The sequence below is a fragment of the Myotis lucifugus genome, unplaced genomic scaffold (assembly GCF_000147115.1).
Source record: "Myotis lucifugus unplaced genomic scaffold, Myoluc2.0 scaffold_148, whole genome shotgun sequence".
NCBI classification, from domain to species: Eukaryota; Metazoa; Chordata; class Mammalia; order Chiroptera; family Vespertilionidae; genus Myotis; species Myotis lucifugus.
In genome coordinates, this window is record NW_005871196.1 from 2,655,116 (window position 1) to 2,677,984 (window position 22,869).

The following is a 22,869-nucleotide window of genomic DNA, read 5'->3' on the forward strand; positions in this document are numbered from 1 at the left end:
AATCATACCCAAGAACAGGCTCAAATATTTGGTAGAGGGACAATGATCTGAAACTTTACAGAAATTTTTCATGGAATGTTTGTTTAAAGACAGTATAAAAAGTGTATAGGAACAAGTTTTCAGTGTAGAGTAGGCGGAAAATTCTTCCCCCACCCCTACTTTTCTGCGTTGCATGGAGCGGTAAGTATGGTAAGAAATGCAGGTTGCAGGCAGTTCTTTTCCTTGGTCAATTAAAATTATCTGCTGTCTCCTATGTGCCATATACTCTTAGGCTCTATCTTAGAACAGATCAATCAGTTTAAGCCTTACATCTTTGGATATTTATGAGTGGAAATGTCAATTATGGACTAAGAACCTCATGCCAATGGCTATAAAAATAAGTGATACAAAAGCTCTTAGGAGCTTTTATTGCAAAGCAAAATATTCAATGGAAAATTGGCAATCAACTAGATATAGTTAAATCTGTTAAGATCAAACAATTCAGGAGCAGGAAAATATAAAAGAATATAAACAAACAATATAATTAGAGATTATTTGGTTTTAAATTAATTTGAATCTCATTATTTACTTGCTTGCCAAGTGGCATTTTCGTGTGATTTAATGCCACCTGGCGCCCTGCCACTCTACACCCCCCAGCTGCAACGCACTGTTGGCTTTCACAGGTCGGAGGGCCACTTCATGCGTTCTCAGACTCGTGGTTTGAACCCCTGCAGGCTGACACCCATATTTGCTGATATCAACTCACTTTTCTCTTAGCACAGCCCATGGTTGGAGAAGGAAGTGCTTCTATTTTATTTTCAAGATGCACAGCTAATTGGAACCTGAATGAATTAACCAGTTGGGGAGCTTCCTGCACGCCTCACCCCCCTTTTCTGGGACTTTAGAATTTACAGGATGAGTGAGTGGGTGCATTTCACACTTTGTGAACAGATAACAATCCAAAGTGGCCAGATGCAGAAAGACATCAGAACAGGGCCCACAGTAGCCCCAGGATTATTCTGTATTTATCTGGCTAATCTTCGCTGAGCAGGTGTGAGCCAGTTAAATAGATGCCTTTTCTAATGGCTGCTGGACGGCCTAGATTATGCAGGCCCAGCTATTGTTTGATCTCAAGCAGAGAAATCCAAAGCCATGGCTGCCTCTGGTTTGAGCCCTTGCACCTGCCCGGCAACCTTCCAAAGAGGAGCCCAGGTATGTTGCCCGGGACCAGCTTTTTCTTCCGCAGCGACTCAGGCCGCACCTGTCCAGGTGCCTCCAGCGCCTTGTGAGTGACTAGCGTCTCTGGCTGGGGAGTGTTTTTAACTCGGATTCCAGGAGCCTTTCTCCATGACTCAGTTTTCCCTTCTTTTGGGACATAAGCTTTCATTTCATTCATCCCTTCTGCTGCTTCTCTCTCCTCATCGCTTTCTGCCTCATTAGGTGTGTGGAGGCCTGTCTATAGCACTGAAAATTTGGGGGGGCTCCTTGGCGCTGTAGTTCCGACAGCTTTTTCTCAACAGATCTGCAGGCACCAGAGAAATGCGACCAACAGATGGGCCTCGGTGGGCGTGACTGTTAGAGAACAGGGCCCCGGACTGAGCCAATTTTGCCTAAACAGGCAGCTGCTGAGCCCTCTGCCCCCAAGTTCCTCGCGGTTCGAAGGCACAAGGGCCATCAGGGCGGGGTTTGCATCCCCGGCGGCGGACTGCGGCCTCTCCAGCCGCCCCTTCCCTGCTCCCGACTTCCCAGCTGCCAGGCCACGGGGGCCCGCAGCCCGGCGCTCGCCCTCGGCTAGGTTTCCAGCCTCGCCTCCGGCCCGCACCCCTCCTCGCCCCGGGGAGCCCTGCGGACGCCGCGCCGCCCCGCCCCGCCCGCAGGCCCCGGTCCAGCCGCCCCTCTGCGGGGCCGGGCGGCGCCGCGGCGAGCCCTCTCCCTTCGCTCCGCTCGCTGCCATGTCAATTCCCCCGTCGCTCCTGGGCGGAGGCAGGACGAGCTTCGCGAAAGGCGAGGGCGGCGGGAGGAGAGCTCGGGCGCCCCTCCCGGGCGGCGCGGCGCCGGCCGGTGGTGCAGTCGCGCGCTCGCCGCCAGCGAAGCCATTGGCTCGGCGCAGTCACCCCACGCGGGGCCGCAGCGGCGGCCTCCGCGGATTGGCGCGCGGGCGGCATCCACCGGGGCGCGCGCGGACGGGTGCGTGCCGCTCGGGCTCCAAGGCAGCCCACCGACTCCGGGCTGGGCTCCCCCTGTTCCTAAGGAGCACCCGCCATTTTCCCTGCGTTGCTGCTGCTGCTGCATTTGGGGCTCCCGCAGCCACTATCCCCGGGGCGCTGGCCCGAAGAAAGGGCGCGAAAGGCGCGACCCCCGGGCGGCCGCCGCCCTCCGCCGCTCTCTGCAGCATTTCGCGCTCTCGCGCCGCTCCCCTCCCGCCCGGGCATTTGCATGTCCCGCGATTGTGGCCAATCAGGGCTCGTCTCTCCCGAAGCGGATGGCTTTTGCCTGAGAGGAAAGGGAGTGGCTGGCGGCGCATGCGCCGGGTGGCCGACTCGAACCGAGGCTTTTATTGCTGTAGTTTATTTCCACCCCCTTCCCTCCTGTTCTCTCCCTCTCTTTCTTTTTTTTTCCGCCCTCGCTGGGGCTGTGTTGGAGGAGAGGAAGAAAGAGAGACAGAGGATTGCGTTGATCTCTTACGTTCCTGGAATTTGTTATCAGCAAGACTAGCTAAGCTGTTGCACCTTTTTCAATCCTGAAAAAAATAAAATACCAACTCTCTTTTTTTGGCATTTTTTTGCTTTAAAGCTGCCCTCTTGAAATTATTTTTTTCCCAGGAGAGAGATGTCTTATCAGGGGAAGAAAAATATTCCACGCATCACGGTGAGTTTGGCACTTGGGAGATTGTGGTCGGCCAGTAACCTTTGTGGCACAGAACATCTAAGGAATTTTTTTTAAGGAGGGGGAGGAAGAGGGACCTAACTGCCCCCCCCCCCGCCCCCGTTACTAAAGAAGGCGATCGTGGTGGCAGGAGACGCAATCATAGAATTATGAGCCACATGATTTGTAAGACATTAAAATAGCGTGAGTGCATTGAGGTCGTCCTGGGTAGCGCGCCAGAGCCGCTGTATCCTTTTATTGTCAGAGCGAGATGCTGCAGTGCCGGCCTGGGGGTGCAAGCAAATGGATGCCAGATTGAATATGCGTGGTTGGAGCGCGGATATTGTTCTCCGGCTGCGTGCTGCGAGCTGGGCTCTAGGAGCTGGACGGGGGAATGGGAAGTGGATGGAGCTCCCTGTGCCTCCCGCCCCCGCCATAAAGGGCTTTCTGGAGCCTTCCTCCGGCTCCCGAGAAAAAGGGGCAGGTTTCAGCCTGGCGGCGGACTGACAGCAGAGGGATGCTGCAAGGGCAGGGTGCACCAGGCTGATGTGGAAACGGGAAGGAAAAAAGGGACGCGGTGATGAACAGAGAAGGGTGGGGGCCAGGAGTGGGCTTTTTGTTGACCAGGGGCCGGTGTTGGTGGCCCTCTTGGCTTTCTCGCCCTCTGGTTCGGGGCTGGCTTTCTTCTGCCTCTGTCCCTTCTGCAGCCGGGAGGCGTCCGTGCTGGCGCATACAAAGCGGGCTGGGAGGGTGGGCGCCGGGGACAGCGCCGAGCCCGGCTCGGGAGGTAATGGCGCTGCGCGACGCGCGGAGCAGATGGCCCGGCCGGGCCTCGGCAGACAATGGTCCCGTTGGCCGGAGGTGTTGGCGCACTTGTGGGGCTTGGGGTGCTTAGTTTGTAAATCACGAGAAAAACATCTACGCGATGAACTGGCGATGCTTCAGCGATGAACGCAGGTTCTGACTCCCACCGCGCCCGTCCTCTCCCCAGCTTTTCCTGGAAAAAATTTCGCTAGTCTTAGTTCTCTATCCACATCCCCAATGAAACGCTGGGGAGGGCGGCTGGAACGCGAGGGGTATTCATTGTTATATAATGATGTGCAATTGCAATTGGCCAACCGATTGCTGGGTAGAACCCAGGGCCGAGGCAGAGACCGAGAGAATCCTTGAAAAGTGTAGATGTGTTCGGGGCTGGATCTGAGGGCGCGCTTGCCTCTGGTCCCCTCCTTAGCCACGGGCACCCCGGCCTCCCGTGGATGCACAAGGACACACCCATCCGCAGGAGAGAGATGTGGAGACCAAAGCTCGGGCGGGGTGTGTGCTGGAGAGGATTTTATAGGGTGAGCAAGGCTGCTCAAGGGCGAGGGTGGGTAGTAGCTTTTTCTAAAAGGCCAGAGACCCAGGATCCCAAAGGGCCGGGCGAGGGGGACCCGACGTTCGATGTTCTCCGTTAGGAGGAAGAAGTCTGGAGAGTGGGGGTGGAGAGCACATTGGCTGCAAGTCTCAAATAAATCGCTGTCTTCCTGAATGAAAAAGGCAGTTTCGTTTTGACAGTGTGGGGAGGAAAAAAATTAAAAAGCAAACAAGACTGACTTTTAAAAGAGCGCCCCCTCTACCCTTAAAATCTGGGTGCACTATGGAGGACCTACATAGCATGGTCTCCCTCCTTCCATCATCACAGCTGCCTCTTATGTAAGAAGCCTTCTGGAAGGCACAGAGTGAACAGGGCTGCTCTCTCTCTCTCTCTCTCTCTCTCTCTCTCTCTCTCTCTCTCGGCTCCGGGATTCACAGTGATGGCTGGGACAGGTACCGCAGCGAATGAGGGAGCAGGTGGTGAAGGGCAGGGCTTCTCTTTGCTCCCAGGCAATATTTATCCTGTCAAAGTGGGATCCTGCGGGGGAGTTCTGAGTAGCCAGAGGAAAGTGTACGGGATCAGGTGACCTTGGGCAAGTGACTTAATCTCTCTGTGCCTCAGTTTCTTTATGTGTCATGGGTTAAGAATCTACTCCATCCACCTCACTGGATTTTGTGAAGGTTCTTACATTTAACTTATACAAGTGTAGGAATTGTTGTTGATTATTTAGTCCCATATGACTTTCCAAAGTCTACAGCAGACTGAAGTGTACAAAATTTAATGATCTGTTTTTCAGTATGTTAGAGAAACAATAAATACTTTGTAAACCCATGTGTACATTTTTGTGTAAAAGGATCTTTCTGGGTCTCATAGTTTATGTGTTCTTCACTACACATTTGCTATAATATTTTCTTTGGCAGGTGCTAAGCATAAATAGCACTTGCTGAGAATGTTGTTTTGTAACAACTTAGAGTTAACGATTGTCAAGATGAATGCCATTCCTTTGAAATATTTTGCATGTTAAGAGGGCAATCTATGCTTTAACTTGTAACATTTCAACCCAGTGTGGAATAGCACAGGTGTATATCCACTGATTTTAACGTTCCATTCCATCAAAGCCTTTGGAATAGAGATGAGTCATAAAGTAACATTTTCATTATATTCTTGGCCTTCATGTGCTGCTTGTCATATGTATTTTTTACACTAATTATATTATAAGTGAATTGACAGTTTATAGTGGTGTTAGATTTAGAACTTGCCCTCTCATCTACTTTATCATAAAACTTTACCTTTTCCTTAACAGTTTAATAGTTAAAATGGTGTATAATTGAAGAGGTTTTTTTCTCTCTTTGCTACAATTGCTGTGATTTACCTCAAAATGAAATGCAAATATAATGAACAGGCTGAATTGAAACCTTGTTATGGTGGAACCTAGTGTGTTTGTGTCGAGTTTGCCATGACAACAGACTTTTGGTTAATTTTTCCCCACACAAAGCTTGCCAAGAATTGACTTCTTACATGTGGGGTGGTTATTTTATTTTTTAAATGAAGTTTAGCTTAAAGCCATTAAAAAGTATTGTCTTCTGGAAAGAAGGTTTTTTATTTGTTTTTAAATCTATGATAAGCTTTGAGCTTTACCAGCATATTTCTACTCATCATGTGTCAAATAGGTTCCTACATACAGGTTCACCATTGTCACTGAACCTTTTCAAAATTGGCTCATTTTGAGCATTAAATATATTTTTATTGATTTCAGAAAGGAAGAGAGAGGGAGAGAGATATTGAAACATCAATGATGAGAAAATCATTGATCGGTTGCCTCCTGCATGCCCCCACTGGAAACCCAGCCCACATCCCGGGCATGTGCCCTGACTGGGAATCACACTGTGACCTCCTAATTCACAGGTTGATGCTCCACATGAGCCATGCCGGCTGGGCTGAGCATCACTTTGAATAGTGAAATGTGTCCTTAGCTCACTTATTTTAGAACCAATGTTCCTCATGGGCCAGGTACACATGGTGACCTTAGTATGTCTTTGTTTCAGAGCGATCGTCTTCTGATCAAAGGAGGTAAAATCGTTAATGATGACCAGTCATTCTATGCAGACATATACATGGAAGATGGGTTGATCAAGTAAGTGTTACTCATATAGAAGAATTCGTGTACCTTCCAGTATTCCCAAGCATCACCTACAATTCACACACATAATATCAAGCTTTAGTGACTTCAAAGAGTGACTTAGTATCTATTTAAGCCCATTTTGATTGGTAGTAATTAGTGAATTTGAAAACTCAGATTTAGGGAATTCAAAGCTACAATTAAATGCATACCCATTTCCTAACGCATTATGTAACTTGCTATTTTTAACCCAGGTGACACAATTTCTTCTTGTTGCCAGCTCAAATACTTGGTTTAGGATCTATTGCATATATTAAAGGTTTTCCTAGAATGTAGTTGTTTGCATGTCTTGCCCAATGGAAGGACACAAATGTGAGTATACCCTTTTCTATCAAGATAGCACATCTGCTTTCTGAATCAAGAATCCAGTGGTTGGGCCAAAGGAAAACAAATTAAGTAACATAGACAAATTACTGCCTCATCCCAAGGGAATTTTAGGTTTCATTCTTTAAGTGCCAACAAACACCAGTAAGACTGCCCTTGTGTTGCTTGTGTATTGTGTTTCTAACAACAGAGCAGTTATTGCATCAGGGTATTTTTGGATTCTAGAGGGTTAAGTGAGCTGAGTACATACCAGTATCCTTGTGCCCTTCCGACTGGGACAGCTCATAAGGCTCCAGAGAAATAGCACATCTGTTTAAAGACAAACATTGCTGCAAATGACATCTTTTGAATAAGCAGCATTCATCAAGTGCTACGGCAAACCGTTGCTGAGGAGTGGAAAACTGGAGTGGATGTATCTGTTGCCTAGAAACTCAAACCCTGATTTATGACCTAAAATAGGTCCGACCATTGCCACATTTAATGTTTTCTCCATGTGTGTTTGCTTATGACAGTCTCTGCTCCAGGCTCTCACATACCATGACTTGCCTGTCCCATTCCCCCAGTTAGAATCTAGCAGAAAGACACTGGCCTAGAAGTGAGCAAGCCTGGGGGCTATTTTTAGTCATCACTAATTTGATTTTGAACTTTATCAACTTCTCCTTGATTACTTTTTTCCTTTAAAAAAAACTGTTAGAAAGATGAAGCAGAGATATTTTTTTAAACATTAGAAATGAATTCATATCCTTCAACATAATGAATATTAATTTTTCTGCCTTATCTGAGTTGCTAATGACATGCTTCCACATTTTCAAATTGTTTTAATCATAGTGTTCACTTATTTATTTATTTATTTTTTGCTTCTCCCCTATTTTCTCTAAGGATTTGGTGAAAATACATGTTTGTAAAGTGCCAACAGATCTGGAGGAAATTGCTATAAGATAATTAGCTCAACTGTGTGTTTATCGAAAAAGTGCAGTGTCATTTTATGTAAATTCCTTGGGGACTTGTTATCATTTGATTTTAGGGGTTTTCTGGTAACTAAGACTCTTTGATTAGGCCTCTGGTGCCTTATTTAACTTTTGTTTTCTAGTAAGCGCTGCATTGCTTCTTAGTTGGTGGTAGGGAGTGGGGAGTGCACATATATTATGAATAATTACAGTAACTGGAAAAGTCTAGTGAACACGGGAAGGATAGGGTGGGGCTTGGTGAAAATGTCTGTCAGATTTCATTGGATTCAAGGACATTTCATTTACCACCATTGTCACCACCCTATTAATGTAGGCAAATAGGAGAAAACCTGATTGTGCCAGGAGGGGTCAAGACCATCGAGGCCCATTCCAGGATGGTGATTCCCGGAGGGATCGACGTCCATACCCGCTTCCAGATGCCTGACCAGGGAATGACTTCTGCTGATGACTTCTTTCAAGGCACCAAGGCAGCTCTGGCTGGTGGGACCACCATGATCAGTAAGACAGCTTACAATAACCTTCACACTCGGGAACCTTTACCACGGGAAAATGAGTCTGTGTCGTTTGCCTTTTTTCTTTTAGAAGTTGCTGAACTGAGCAGTGGCTTGATCTGCCACAGAAGGGAGTGGGGGTGCGGGTGTCCAGGCAGTTGTTTTCTTACTCGCATTTTCTGTCCAACTCTAACTTCTCCAATGGAACTTGAGAATACGGATCTAGAGAATTGTGGTAGGATAAAAGGAGTGGCTTCTTGCTTTCTCTGCCTGAGAACTTTCAGACAAAAGTTAAATTGCAAATGTGATTTGATTGTGGTTACTGTGAAAACATAGCATTCAGAGTAATCCTCAAAGCTACCAATTTTGAGCTTTTGCTCATAAGTATTTGATTCTGATTTTTAAAGAATTCTTGAGGGTGCATCTTCTCGAAATGAGGAGGGGTGCAGCACATGTTGAACCAGGAATCTCTTGTCCACTGATGAGAAAATCAGACGGGGGCAGTTCTTCCCGGCCCAGATTTGACATGAATGGAATTGAGCAGTCCTTCTTGGAGAAGGACCCACAGATAATATATTTTAAAAAAATTCTTTATTGTTGAGACCCACACATAATATTACTTGTCATTTAGATAAGAAAACTATAGTCTACAGCCATACCACCCTGAACACACCCAATCTCGTCTGATCTGGGAAGAAAACTGTGCCCACCAGTAGCCGGGTACCCGTCATGTTTTGCTCTGAAGGGTTTATGCTTTTCATTCCGCCAAATCTAAAGTCTGTTTCTGGGGTCATAGCACTCACGTTCGGAGTTTACTTACGAATGGTCAGTTTTCAGCATGCCTGCTGATTGCCCCTTTGACAAATATTTTGTTTTTGAGGAGATAGGCAAACTGCACAGTGGCCAGCAGACACATATTAAAAAAAAAGAAAAGATTTTATCCAAGAGTGAAAGTCAACATACAATCTGTCCGAGAAGCTAACAGAAGACTTAGCTATGTATACTTTAGGAAAACCTATCTTAACTGGTTATTTTTCAGAATGATGGTCTCTTTACCTGTGGCTTCAGGGTCTGTCTTGAAGCTTCCTCTTTTCTATCCTACCATCTAGAAGAACGTCACCCTGCCTTGCCCTCCTAGTCTGAGCTCCCCTACATTTTAAATCACATACTCACCTCCTCGCATTCTCTCTGTCCTGGTCTTCCGTGTGTCTGAAGGGTCAGAGACCACTCTCCTGTGTCAGCTTTCTCATCACTGCCCAGAAAGAGCCTCCAAGCTTAGGCCTTCGTCTTTCTTTCTTTTAAAATATTTTTTATTTATTTCAGAGAGGAAGGGAGAGGGAGAGAGATAGAAACATCAATGATGAGAGAGAATCACTGATTGGCTGCCTCCTGCACGCCCCCTAATGTGGATCGAGCCCACAACCCGGGCATATGCCCTTGATCGGAATCGAACCCAGGCCCTTCAGTCCACAGGCTGACGCTCTATCCACTGAGCCAAACCAGCTAGGGCTCATATTTCTTTCTTGCTTGCACACATCACCTAACCTAGCGGGTGCATTCTCAAGGGGGCCCTCCCCGCACGCCTTGGGACTCTGGCCTCATGGGAAAGCCTGCTGTTTTGTCAGCTGTATCTGTCAGGATGCACTTGGCACTACTGGGCATTTCTGTCCCTCCTCCAAGGCCTGCTGGGGAGCCACACTTGGAGCTTGGAAAAGCTTGCTGTCAGCCTGCAAGGTCAGGTCAAGGTTATAGTCTGCCTCTGGTGTGGATTCATATGGGGTCTCTGTAGGTCCCAGCATTGGTCACCAAGTGTTAATAAGTCCTTCCTGAGGGAGTGGCCAGTGACGCCGGCCCCTGGAGGAATTGCTGGGCCGGAGCCCTCCGTGGCGGAAGTGTCCCCAGTTCTGGTCTCTCTAACACTAACTTGCTGTGTGACCTTGGCATGTCGCCTCAGTTCTCTGGGCTTTAGCTGCCCATCGGCACAGTGAAGGGTGTGCACTAGATGGCCCTGGGGTTCTTTCCGGCTCCTGCCTTGGAGCTCAGAGACAGTTTGCCTCTAATAACATGCATTTTGTTCAATAGATACAGAAAATTCTGTTTTTTTCTCAGACATCCTTGAAAGACCCCATCAGTCATTCCTGAATGTGCTTCTGCACTCCTCTCTCTGGGCCCATTCTTGGCCTCTCTCCTGCTTCTTGTCCCTTTTGTGCCTTCCCTTTTCTGCCACCTTCACCAGGTAGGCATATCCCTTCTTGCCAACGCCCTGCCTTCTCTCTTGGGCCTTCTTTCTCAGTGGCTGTGGGCTTCTCTTGCTTCATTTCAGGTGGTTGCTTCTGTGCAGGGACAAGGGACATCCTCATGAGCCTAGCACCTGGCCCAGGGACCCGGAATAGTCAGCAGATGCCTAATGGCAGATTGGAATGAAGGAGCAATGAGCAGTCAGACTGCCTGCCCTGCTCAGTTGTGCAGAATGTGATCACATTTTAATGCAGGTGTGGGAGGCATTAAAGAGCAGGGGGATTTAGTGAGCAAACGCCAAAGAATAAAAGTCATCAGAAGTGGCAAGGATGTGGTCAGTTGTCCCACCCCAAACTCCACTGCTTTTACATCCAGAGAAAAGTGTTAGCTACGCTTACAGATAACCACCGTGGTTATTGACCTCCATAGAATTTCCACTGGCCTGCCCGTCCTTCCCTCAGGAGATAAGCGGTAATCATGCCGATGAGGAAACCGGGATGTTTTCCTGCTGGCTGGTCATACTTTCTGCATTGCTTCAAGCGACTGCATGGCCCGGGCATGCTTTCCAGAGAAGGAGCCTTGCACAGAACTAGCTTAAGGTGGCTTCATCGGTATCCACGATCTGCTCCTTTGGTGAGCTCGGAGCTTCTTTAATCACTACCGAGGCCAGAAAGAAATGCTTAGAGATTCAATGCAAACTTGCAGAGACAAGCCATTGAAGTAAGCAGTTTGGTACAATGAAGCCTGCACCTCTTCCTCCCATCTTTCTGGCTTTCTCCAAGCCATGTCACCTGCCCCCTTCCATGTGTTTCCCAGGCTAGAGGGTCTGGGGGTGTCATTTCTCTCTGACATGGAACGGCCCGCAGAGGAGAATGCAGCCGAATATTCCCAGTTTAAAAATGGAGGTTACGCGTCAGCAGCAGAAAATAATATTATTGCCGCCAAACAGAGCCTTCTATTGAGACTTGCATAGTGAGACCTTTGTCTGCGGCACTCAGCACAGGGCAGAAGGAACGCCCTTTGCCCTTTCCATCCAGTGATGGCAGAGGTCCAGATGTGCCCTGCAGGCAGCATCCAGACTGGCTGAAGGGTCCCGGAGGTGGCACGGGTGCTGCTTGGGGAAAACGCTGCTGGCTTTCCAGCGGTCTTACGATCATCATCATTAAGACCCCAGAGTCTCCTGGAAGCAGGTGGGGAAAGTTCTCTGCATTTTAAAGAGGGGGAGACTGAGGCCAGAGGGAAGGGCGTAGCTTGCCAACACACCCTGTGCTTAGGGGACAGGTATGGAGTACACACCACCACCTGCTGGATGACCTGACTTTAAGCTTCCATCGCCTCAACTGCAAAATGGGGAAAGTTGTTTCAAATACTGACTTGGAGGCCTCACAGCAGCACCCGGCCGTAGTAGTGAGCACTCAGATGTGATGTTGGTATTACCCACCTCAAGGTGCCAGCAACCTCCCCTCCCTGTCGACACCCCCACTCGCCCTCTACTTTCTCAGCAGAGCCAGGGGCTGCAGCTGCGGAGAGTCTGACCGAGCATCTGCTGGGAGCAGGGCTTTCCGAGCAGGTCAGCAGACTGTTTCCGGTGTCACAGTCTTGGTTGCATCTTAAAACATTCACTTCCTGAGCCCCACCCGACCTATCAAAGCAGAGAGTCTGCGGGTGGAACCTGTGAACCTGCATTGGGATCCGGTGATTGTGTTTGAAAGTGTGGATCTCGGGAGGTGGGGGTCCATGCTGGCTCTGTGGATTCTAGATCTCCAAGGAGCGGGAGCCCCAGCCCAGAGAGGAGAGCCTGGCTGTCATGTCTGCTCACCTGGGCACAGCATGCCCAAGGGGACTTCCTCCCCTCCCCCCGGGTGCCACCAGCAGAGATGAGGACGGGACTGGAGCACAGAGAAGGTGAGGACAGAGAAGGCTGCCAGCTGGGAAGCCCTCTTCCTGAACTCCGGACTGTCATTTACCTATGGGGTGTGGCTCCTGGGTGTGCCCAGGCACCTCCATGCAGCCATCCCCAAGCAGACACACCTTTTCTCCCACACTCCTGCCGCCCAGCCTCAGAGAGGGCTGTCCCCGCTGTCATGCTGGTTTAGGCGCACAGTCACCCTGTGCTGAATCGAGTCAGTTTTGTCTCTTATCTCTGGCACCCATCCCTTTACTGCCCCTGACTCAGACCTCTGTCACCCCCTCGCCTTCTGAGGAGTCTCCCTGCCCACCCCGGCTCTGCAGCTTGGGCTCGTCCGGCACATGCTGATCCTGACTCCCTCCTCCAAGACCCTCCGTGGCTCCTCCTGCTCCCAGAATGCAGCCCAAGTGCAGGGCCCTCTGTGACGTGGCCCCATCCTGCTGCTCAGCCTGGCTCACTTTGCCACCTCAGTCAGAATGCCCTTCCCCCTTCCCTCTGCCCGCGGGAATCTTTGTTACCCTTCTAGGCCCAGCCCAGGTGCCACTCCATCCCAAAGCCTCTGCTCAGCCCCCTTCCTGGAAATCTGCTGCTGCTTCTTGGCAGCTAGGCAATCATTGAGCTTTTATCCACGGCCCCTAAGCCATCATCCTGTGTTACAGTTTGGAAGGCAGCTATGCTCACCACTATACCACCAACGCAACTTAAGTTTGATCAAGGCTCTCCTGTCTCTTTCGTTTGAATATTCCCCACCCACCCAGCCCTGCCACTCCTGAGGCACTCCGTTACTGCCTGCTGTTGGATGGATGGGTGGATGGGTGGGTGGATGGATGGATGGATGGATGGATGGATACACTAACAGGACTTGGTTTTCTGCTTCATCTGATGCCTGAAGCCTGAGAATCCTGGGATGGGAGGAGGGTTTATAGTCTGATGTTTGCAGCCTCTTCACCAGTATCCTCGTTTCTGGATCTTCTGCGAAGGCAGTGGGATAGCAGCTCTCATGCTGGTTGTTTGTGGGAGAGCTTGCATCTGAGGGCACAGGTCCCAGCTATTTGAGGAGTGGCTCTGAGCACCATGGCAGACTCCGTGGTCGTTCCCCAAACCCCTTGGGCATGCCCCAGCTCCTGGAGAGCCTCGCCCGGAGGCAGGCAGCCAGAGCACGGGCGAGGTGGCTTCCCAGGCCCCGCTGGCTGGCTCTCCTGGGGAGACGTGGCTCAGTGTCACTGTGGCACATCCACTGCTTGTCATTTTTGCATCCATGTGGCATTTGGGTTTGCTCCCTACTTCTGACTAGTACACGTGTGTGAACACACACACACACTATAATATGAATGTATCTGTAATTGATACTTTGATTATTCCCTTTGCATCATTCATTTGACTCGGGTTAGAAAATGTTTACAAAATAGCCCGACCACATCAGACTAAAGTTTCCAAGTCCAGGACCAGAGTTGTCACCACAAAATGTGCCCGTGGCCTGGCGATTAGAAAGCCACGTTATCCGGTGGCTGTTGGAGCAGCTGTCTGCCTGCCCCTCCTAAGTCCTCCCCAGGCCCCACGTGGGCGAGGTCACACATCCGCCCGAGGACACCAGTGCCTTCTGCAAGCAGACACCATGGGGCTGGGCCTCGCAGGTGTTTCGGTGCAAATCTCACCCACCAGTGGCTGGACTGGAAGAGTCCGTCCACTCCTGGGGTATTGGCTGATCACCTAGCGCCGGTGGAGGAGAGGGGAAAAGACGTGCGTCCTGGGAGGTAGCACGGCGTTCCTGGAGGCCCAGCGCACACACTTTCCCAAACGCTTTCCTCATGATGGAGGCCACTGGGGCTCCACCACCAGCCTCCAAGCTGGTCCTCCCAGAGCAGGGACATTCCTGCTCGCGTCCCTAGGCCCTATGTCCTGGACATCGTGGCAGTTATCCTGGTGTCCCCTGGATTCCTTGCCTGGCTCCAGGCCTGAGAGCTGGGAGCTTTGGAAATCATTCCACTCCAAAAGGGAGTGGGTCTTCCCCTCTCAAGACAGTGCCTGCATCCTTCCCTCCAGTTCTGAGTGCTGCACCCTGTACTCGGATGCTCCCAGAGACTCTGCCCCGACTCCATCTGCGGGATGTGCAGACGGTAGGGGCTTCCTCTCAGCCCTGGTGCCCGGAATGACAGCGAGAGCCAGGAGAGGTTGTGGGGAAGTGGAATGGTAGGGCTCCACGAAGTCTTTGGGTGTGAGGGACAGGCTCTCCGTGGTCAGCACCCCATGGGCTCAGGGTGCTGTGTGCTAGATAAGAGCCTGCCTGGCACACACATGTCCGGGATGCCCTGGATCTGTGCCCGGCTGAGTGACCTGGGCAGAGACTTCTGGACTATCATTTTTAGAGGCCCCCGGCATACGTGGAAGCTGTCCCTGCTGGCAGCTGAATGAGTCCTCGTTGCTCCTTCTGTTCTTGATAGCTTTTACACTGCTTTCTGGGGCACCTTTTTTTTTTCATATGATACTTGTACCGGACCCCTCTAGCGGCAGATGAGACTGAGTAAAGCAGAGCTGCTCTGGCTGGCATGGTGGGCTGTGGGGGAGCCCTGATCCTTGCTCCCTTTCTCCCTGTCCTCCCCCCTGACAGCCCCTCTGGGGAAGGATTCCCTCACTGCCTGCCCCGCTGCCTACCTCCCCCAGAGCAGGGGCCCTGCACAGCTCCCACGCAGAGTGGTGGGGAAAAGGATGTTTAGTAAGAAGGAACATGCCCACAGTCACTTAAGAGAGCTCCTAGCAGCCACACTAACTTTTCCGTGGTTTCGTTTAATGAACTTCCTTCTGTTCAAGACAGGAACCAGGACAGAGCACTCATTGCAGTTCCCCTGCCTAGGTTTGCATTGGTTTGCTTTGATTTTCACGAGAGCCCATAATAGGTGAATACTCTTCCTTTAAAAAAGTTAATGGTGCACAGTGTTCTAAAGGAAAAATGACTGTCTGGGGAGGGGTGGCCAAGTCACTGGAGTTTTCCTATCTGCTGTGGGGAGCTCCAGCCCCAAATCACCCCACTCCGTTTGAGGCCCTCTCCCCTTCGTTCCCCTTTCCTCTCTTTGAGACCATCTCCCTGTTTCTTCTCCGGAAAATGATTATTTATTTCTTTGGGTTTTGAGGGCTCTGCTTCTGACTTGCTGCTGTTGTTGGGTGAAGCCATTTACCCAAATTCCTTGCTTTTAGTCCGTCTTAACTGCCATGGTAATGACATAGGGGCATCACAGTGAGTAGAAATTAGAGTTCTTTCTGGTTAACCCATTTGGGAGGCAGCTTTCTTTGAATGTGACTAAATGTTCCCCTAATGATAGAGAGGGTGCGGCGGGGGTGGGTCTCTGTGGCCGCGGCCGACTAGCTGGTAGAAGGGATTTTGCAATGAGCCAGGGCAGTAGTTACCAATGTCGAGTGCACACTGGAACCCCCTGGGGAATTTTCATAAAATAACAGAGACCAGAATTTGTGACTTCATTGTTCTGGGGTGGGCCTGGGCATCGGAGATTCAAGCTTCTAGGGGACAGCCAGGATTTAGGGCCAGGGTTCTAGGTGCTTCTAGCAGCGGGACTTCTGCTGAAATTGAGTGGACGTCTGCCAAGCTTTTCTACAAGCTAGCGGTGGCACACCTCTGCCCTCGGGCCCCTGCCGTGTCCTGTCCTCTTTGAAGGGCAGGGGATTACACTGTCTTCATGTGGGGGGTGGTCTCTGTAGCCAGGTGCCCCCCCCGCCCCCCGAAGCTTATGAAGCAGGGTGGGTAGAGCTAATGTCACCGAAAGGGCCTCCTCCCTCAGCTGCTGTTTTTGGTGTCCTGAGGTTTTACTTGGCTAATTAGGACACTGGTTAGACTTGGCGTTAGTGGGCTGAGAGGTGGTGAGCAGGAACAGGGCAGGTGGTGGGATGGGAGGGAGGGGAGGCGAAGGCAGCTGGAGTGGACTGCTGCCCCCAGCCCTGTGGGCCACCTGCTGAGCTGGTTTCCCTGAGAACACCCTGCTGCCTTTAGGTTGCATCAATAGTGTTTATGACCTAATCTCCCTCTAATGATGGGTCAGAGCTGGAATCCTTCCTTGTGGGGAGCCTGTGAGGGAAAAATCAAAAGAGCTGGTAATAACATAGAATCCTAGGCTCTGAAGGCAGCCACGGAGACCTCCTGTCCCAGCGTCTCTCCCAGCTGCTGAAAGCGGCTGGACATGCTTCAGAGGTGCCATGGCAAGGAACACCACCCGCCGGGGTGGGAGCACGCCAGGAACCAGGTCTACGTTTAATTTTTCTTTCTAGTACTTTTTGTTTGAGTGTGACCATCTGATATATTTCTAGATGGCTAGTTCCACGTTATAAAATGGAGACAATCGATTACAATTTCTTAGGATTTTGTTAATCCTCACCCTTTTCCATTGATTTTTAGAGAGAGTGGAAGGAAAGGGGGAAGAGAGAGAGAAACATCGATGTGGGAAGAGAGAGAGAAACATCGATGTGAGAGAGATATATTGATTGGTTGCCTCCCACATGTTCCCTCACCCGGGCTGGGGATGGAACCTGCAACCCAGGTATGTGCCCTTGACTGGGAATTGAACCCTCAACCCTTTTGTCCGAGGGCCGATGCTCTAACCACTGAGCAAACAGGCCAGGGCTGTACCAAACTATTTAAAAATGATTATTGTGATACTTTTGGTACTTGTGTGAATCTATCTGTCTGTCTATCTATCTATCTATCTATCTATCTATCTATTAACATCCATCTCTCAATTATCATCTAATCTATCATGTTACTAATTTATCATGTACCTTATCTATCTAGCTATCTAATCTACTGCTATATATCATCTATCTAATATCTATCATCTAATCTGTCTACCTATATCTATCTGTCTGTCTATCACCCATTCATTTGTTTCTCCTGATCCAAGGATACAGTCACACGCCAGATTCCAGATAGCTTTTTCCCTTTACTGTGAGATTAGGAAGGGAGTTCAAGGCTTGCTTCATCTCCAGCCCATGCCACGGAATTTGTGTTTTGAACACAGCGGGAAAAGCAGCTCCGAATAAGAAGCTTCATATATATGAATTACTTTTAACTTATTTTCCTCTCCAAATAATTGCTGGAGAATTTGGGGCCTACATTTCTTGACAACACACCCGGTCCCACAGATGCAAAGAAGTGTCACCAGGAAACAGCTCATCAAGTTAATAACTCGTTCTAGCTTTGAATTTTCAGCCAAAAAGAGGAATTCAAATGAAACCAACGTTATAGTTGGTTGTTACTGTGCTGTTGAAGGCCTGGTCTCCTCTGTTTCTCCTAGTGGATTCATTGTGGTCTCATCAAAGAGGCCTGCATTCCTGGCTGAGCCTGCACCGACATTTCCCTGTGCACAGCCTGCAGCTCGCGAGCTTCCTGTGCGCGGCTGGGGGTCGGTCCTCTGGCAGCACTGGTGACAGATTCTTCCCCAGAGGGTATTTCAGCTAAGGAAGCATTTAGTCATGCAGGGCCCAACGCTCAGAAGCATGGCGGCAGTCCCGGCAGAATGCAGGCTGTCTCTGCTCAGGCGTGGGGAGTGACTCACTCCTCTTGCGTGGCATGGCATCCAATGGCGCGGCTGTGTGGGGCCCCGCGGAGATGAAAGTCCTGGTCCCGGGCCCACACTGCCCATCTGGCAGAGACAGACAGCTGCCTTTTCTTTGCCGTTCACATCCCCTGCTTCTGTCATTCAGCGAGCAGGCCTTGTTATTGTTATTTATCTAGTCTGTGCCTTGGTTCATTAGCTACACAAACCATGGGGGATAAAAGGCAGGCAGAGCGCATCCATAGGTAAGGCAAGAAGGTAGTTGAGTAGAAAACTATGCCCTATGGGTTGACTCGGGGCCACTCTGAGCCTGGAGGAGGGGCTGGACTTAGTCGTTTGGAGGAAATGCAATTTTTGTTTCAGAGCTTTAAATGAAACCTGAGTGCCAGTATTGGTGGTATGTTTCCAAAGTGTCATTTTACACCACTGTAAGCAGGGCGGGCATTTAAGGGACTGTCCAAATGGATGCACGTTTGAGAGTGAAAATGGGTACTACTAATTTTTACCTCAGGACAATGACGCAAGCCAGCATTGTCCCAAGTAAACCCAGTTATACATCATTCTTCATCTCAGGGGCTTGCGTTGAATTCTCTGGTCCTCTGATGAGCTCAGAAAGGGACCGACCAGTGGCTGCTCTTTGGACCCCTCCACTGACCTGCAAGGAATCATAGCCAGGAGCTGCCTGGCTCCATCCTCTGGACAGGAGATGGTTAGAAGAAGGGTCATTTGGAGGGAGCAGGCGGTTGATACCGTTTACTGGGGATTCGGGAGCCACACCAGCCCTCTCTACACACGGTGTCTAATTCTCATGCCAACCCTGAAGACAGGTGGGCTTCTCCTCATGCCATATGCACGAGGAAATGGGAAGCCGGAGGAGCCAGGTGACTTGTCTAAAGCCACGAAGCTTGCAAGAGTTAGGCCTGAAATTCTGACCCAACCTCTGGGCCAGTGGCACCCACAGATCACAGGATAAAGGAGCCCCCCCCCCTTTTAAATTGATTTTAAAGAGAAGAAGGGAGAGGGAGAGATAGAAACATCAGTGATGGTAGAGAATCATCGATCAGCTGCCTCCTGCACGCCAGAAGATCGAGTCCACAACTTGGGCATGTGCCCTGACCGGGAATCAAACTGTGACCTCCAGGTTCATGGAACGACGCTCAACCACTGAGCCACCCCAGCCAGGCCCTGTTTGCTTTCTAACAGTTAAGAAGTGTGCTCCTGAGTACTGCTGTGGGCCCTGCATCCTGCCAGGTGCTTCACAGACATCCTGATGCAGCCGTACCTGGAGTTGGCCAGAAGGTGGTGGGCTTAGATCCACCTCTCAGAAACGGAAAGCTTTAGGTCCAACTTTTATTTAAAAGTATTTTTTTCTGGAATATCAAGTGAGAAAGTGATCAGAGAGTGACCCTCTTTCCCGAATCGGGGGCTGTGCCTCGAGGGGGGGGGGAAGATGCTCACCAAGATGGTGCTGTGTTGGGTATCTCTGTTCTCCCAGCGGAAGCACTGCATTAGTCACCTAATTTCCCTTGCCCCCCGGGGGCATTTGGAGAGCAATCAAGAGGAGTAACTGATGTCATGCATTCATCAACTGGACTTAATCTCTCTTCCGGGAGGCCAGCGGCCTTCCACGCAGGGCCAGACTGCTGCGCGCCGTCACGCAGGCAGCCTCGGAGGCCCTGCCTGGGTCTCGTCCTTCATCGAGCTCCCCCGGCTCCGCTCCCCATAGGAAACACCTCAGGCAGATGGCATTTTTTTGAGGAGGCACAGGGGCAGGGAGGAACATCAAACAGTTTCTCAAAGTTGGGTTTGCTATTCTGTACATTGTTTTTTCCTTTATGGAGATAATCCAAGGGGAAGTATGAGGTATAACGGAAAGAATTTGAGGCCTGAACTTCTTGATGACACATCTTCATGGAGCTGGGAGTCGGGACCTTAATTCTGGTCTGGATTCTGCTGCTCATTCCCTCAGGCACGTTGCCCCAGTCTCTGTCTTGCTTTTGTCAATTGTCGAAAGGGTTTGGAGCAGCCTTTCTTGCCCAAAAAGGTTGCTATAAGGATTTAGGGAGATGGAGGGTAGGACAGGTTACCTACATGGTGGTGAGAGGTTAGGCCCTTCAGCCCAGTTTTGCTCCTGACCATCAAAACTTAAAATATATATATATAAAATTGATATCAGAGAGGAAGGGAGAGGAGGAGAGAGATAGAAACATCAATGATGAGAGAGAATCACCAACCGGCCACCTCCTGCAAGCCCCCTCTGGGGATCAAGCCCCATGTGTCCCAGCCAGGATCAAACCGAGACCTCCTGGTTCATAGGTCTACACTCAACCACTGAGCCACACTGGCTGGCCTGTCAAAACTTTTTATCATGATACCCGGATACTGGAAATTTGAAGGGCTAAATGTGTTTTGTGTTATTGAGCTCACCAATCCTCTCATTTCATCACACACCCTTTTTTTTTTTAACCCTTCTTTCATCAGGAAACAATTAAAATGGTCAGCGTAGCTCTGAAATGGTAATTTTTTTGACTTTACGGTTAGAGGTGGCCTCATAGTGATCGATAGGTTTTCCATCCAGTATTATACCAGAAAATGTGTTTCTCTCTTCATGTATGGGCTTGGCCCTTTCTTGTCCTCCTTCTCTTCATTCTTACAGCCTATTCTTGTGGCTTGTTTAAGGGATTTCATTAAACAAAGATGCTGAGTAACAGAGCCTTATTATTTTAGGCTTGCTTCATTCATTCATCATTTATTTGTTTTGTGTTAGCTTACACAAACTAGATTAACTCAAATTTATTTAAAAATTTATATATAATTTATATAGCATAAAATTCACCCTTTTAAATTCAGTGGTTTTTAGTATTGTCATAGAATTGTGCAACCAACCATTGCTTTTATTTAATTTCAGAACATTTTTACTGCCCCCAAAAGAAACTCCATATCAATTCACAACTTCCCATTCCCAGCCCCTGCCAAACACCAGTCTACTCTCAGCCTCCATGGATTTGCCTGTTCTGGACATTTCATATAAATGGAATCGTATGACATGTGCCTTTCGTGTCTGCCTTCTTTCGTTCACCATGTTTTCAAGGCTCATGCCCATTGTAGCCTGTATCAGCACTTCATTTTTTTTGTTTTTGTTATATTTTTTATTGATTTCAGAGAGAAAGGGAGAGGGAAAGAGAGATAGAAACATCAGTGATGAGAGAGAATCATTGATTGGTTGCCTCCTGCACATCCCACTTTGGGGATTGAGCCCACAACCCGGACATGTGCCCTGACTGGGAATCAAACCATAACCTCCTGGTTCATAGGTCAATGCTCAACTGCTGAGCCATGCTGGCTGGGCAGCACTTCATTTTTATGGCTGAATAATGTTGTACTAATGTTCATTTGGCCCTGGCTGGTGTGGCTCAGTTAGATGGAGCATCATCCCATACACCAAAAGGTTGCGGGTTCGATTCCTAGTCAGGGCACATACCGGGTTGTTGGTTCAATGCCCTGGTTGCTGGCTCGATCCAATTGGGGTGTACAGGAGGCAACTGATCGATGTTTCTCTCTCCCTCTTCCTCTCTCTAAAATAAATAAAAACATGTCCTTGGGTGAAGATTAAAAAAAGAATTAAATTACTAAAAAAATAACACTAATGTTTATTCATGGACAAGTGTTTACATGTGCCTATGCTTCATTTCTCTTGGAGTGAATTTCTGGGTTCTGGGGTAATACTTCTTTACTTCTTGAGGAACTGCCAGACTGTTTCCACAGTGGCTGCACCGTTTTACGTTCCCACAAGCAGAGTTTGAAGGCTCCAATCTCTCCACGTCCTCGCCAGCACTTGTTATCATCTGTCGTTTGATCACAGCCATCCCGGGGGAGTCAGGATATCATTATGGTTTTGGTTTTAGGCTCTACTTTAAGGCCATTTCAGTTTTACACTCACTCTTAGCCACACTTATCTTGATCTATGATGTGAGAATTTGGTTTTGAGTATATTTTCCTAATCCTGCATGGAGACATCTGATGTGAAAAGTAGGACGTTCCTGGTGGTGAGAGAAGAATTGAAATCAGGGACATCCCAGAGGAGGGGACTCAGCCCTCCCTCACTGCCACCCCCTGGAGCCCTCTCCCTGGCTAGCTGGAACGCTGACTCCGTCCTCCCAGACTGGCTCCCTCTCACCACGTGGCCCCGTTTTGCCATCTTTTATGACCACCCTTTGCTCTGCTTTCTCCCAGGGAGCACAGGTAGATGGCCTGGGCCAGGGAGGGAAGTTGGCAGAGGCCTGCAGCCTCTTTGCTTCGTGCCCCTCTTCTGCCCCAGTCCACTGCCTGCAGCCTGCCAGGCGCGGTGTGGCTCGGCCAGTGCAGGGATCTCCCAGGCCAGTCTTCCGGCTTCCGGTGGCCTTGCCTCCGCCTCATGGCCCAGAGTAAGAAGACTGCATTTATAGCTCTCTCCTGGGGCCTCCCTATAAAATAGATAGGGCCGGAAACATCCCCCGCTTCCCATGAGGAAACTGCAGGATGGAAAGGCCAAGTGACTTGCCCAAGGCCACCCAACTAATAATGAGGCCAAACGAGGCAGGAAACCCTGGTCATCTGGCCCCCTGGCTGGTGCTTGTCCTGCTGGGCACGTTGCTGGGCCTCTGTCACCGGGGCACCAGGTGGGAGCGTGGTTTCGGTCCATGCACTTGGAGGTGACTCCATCCTGCTTTCTGGATGTTCCTGATGTAACAAACTCAGTGGTGGCACCTGCTAGGCCTGAGAACTGAGGGTGCTGACGGCTGAGCGCGTTGCTGCGGCTGACGGAGGTGACAGCGAGGAGAAAGGCTGTGGGCCCTTCCCACTGCCATCACACCTGTTGCTCTGTTTAAACCAAGCTCATCAGCACTGTGGTTTCCCCTGCTAAGAAAAGCCTGTTCATTCATCCCTTCATTTGTCCACTCAGCTGACGTTTGCTAGGCCACGTGTGAGGTACTGGTCTAGCATTAGAACTGCCGACATGGTCCC

At 49.7% G+C, this 22,869-nt stretch overlaps 1 protein-coding gene across 1 annotated transcript in view; it reads left to right on the forward strand.

Moving 5' to 3' along the window:
• Positions 1–2,379: 2,379 nt before the first annotated feature.
• LOC102433599 (dihydropyrimidinase-related protein 2) overlaps positions 2,380–22,869 on the forward strand; it is a 66,794-nt gene continuing 46,304 nt past the window's right edge. The window contains exons 1-3 of the mRNA XM_006095029.3: positions 2,380–2,847; positions 6,244–6,332; positions 7,983–8,167. Of these exons, the coding sequence (XP_006095091.1) occupies positions 2,809–2,847; positions 6,244–6,332; positions 7,983–8,167 (313 nt within the window). The 5' untranslated portion in view covers positions 2,380–2,808. The remainder of the gene's footprint in view (positions 2,848–6,243; positions 6,333–7,982; positions 8,168–22,869) is intronic.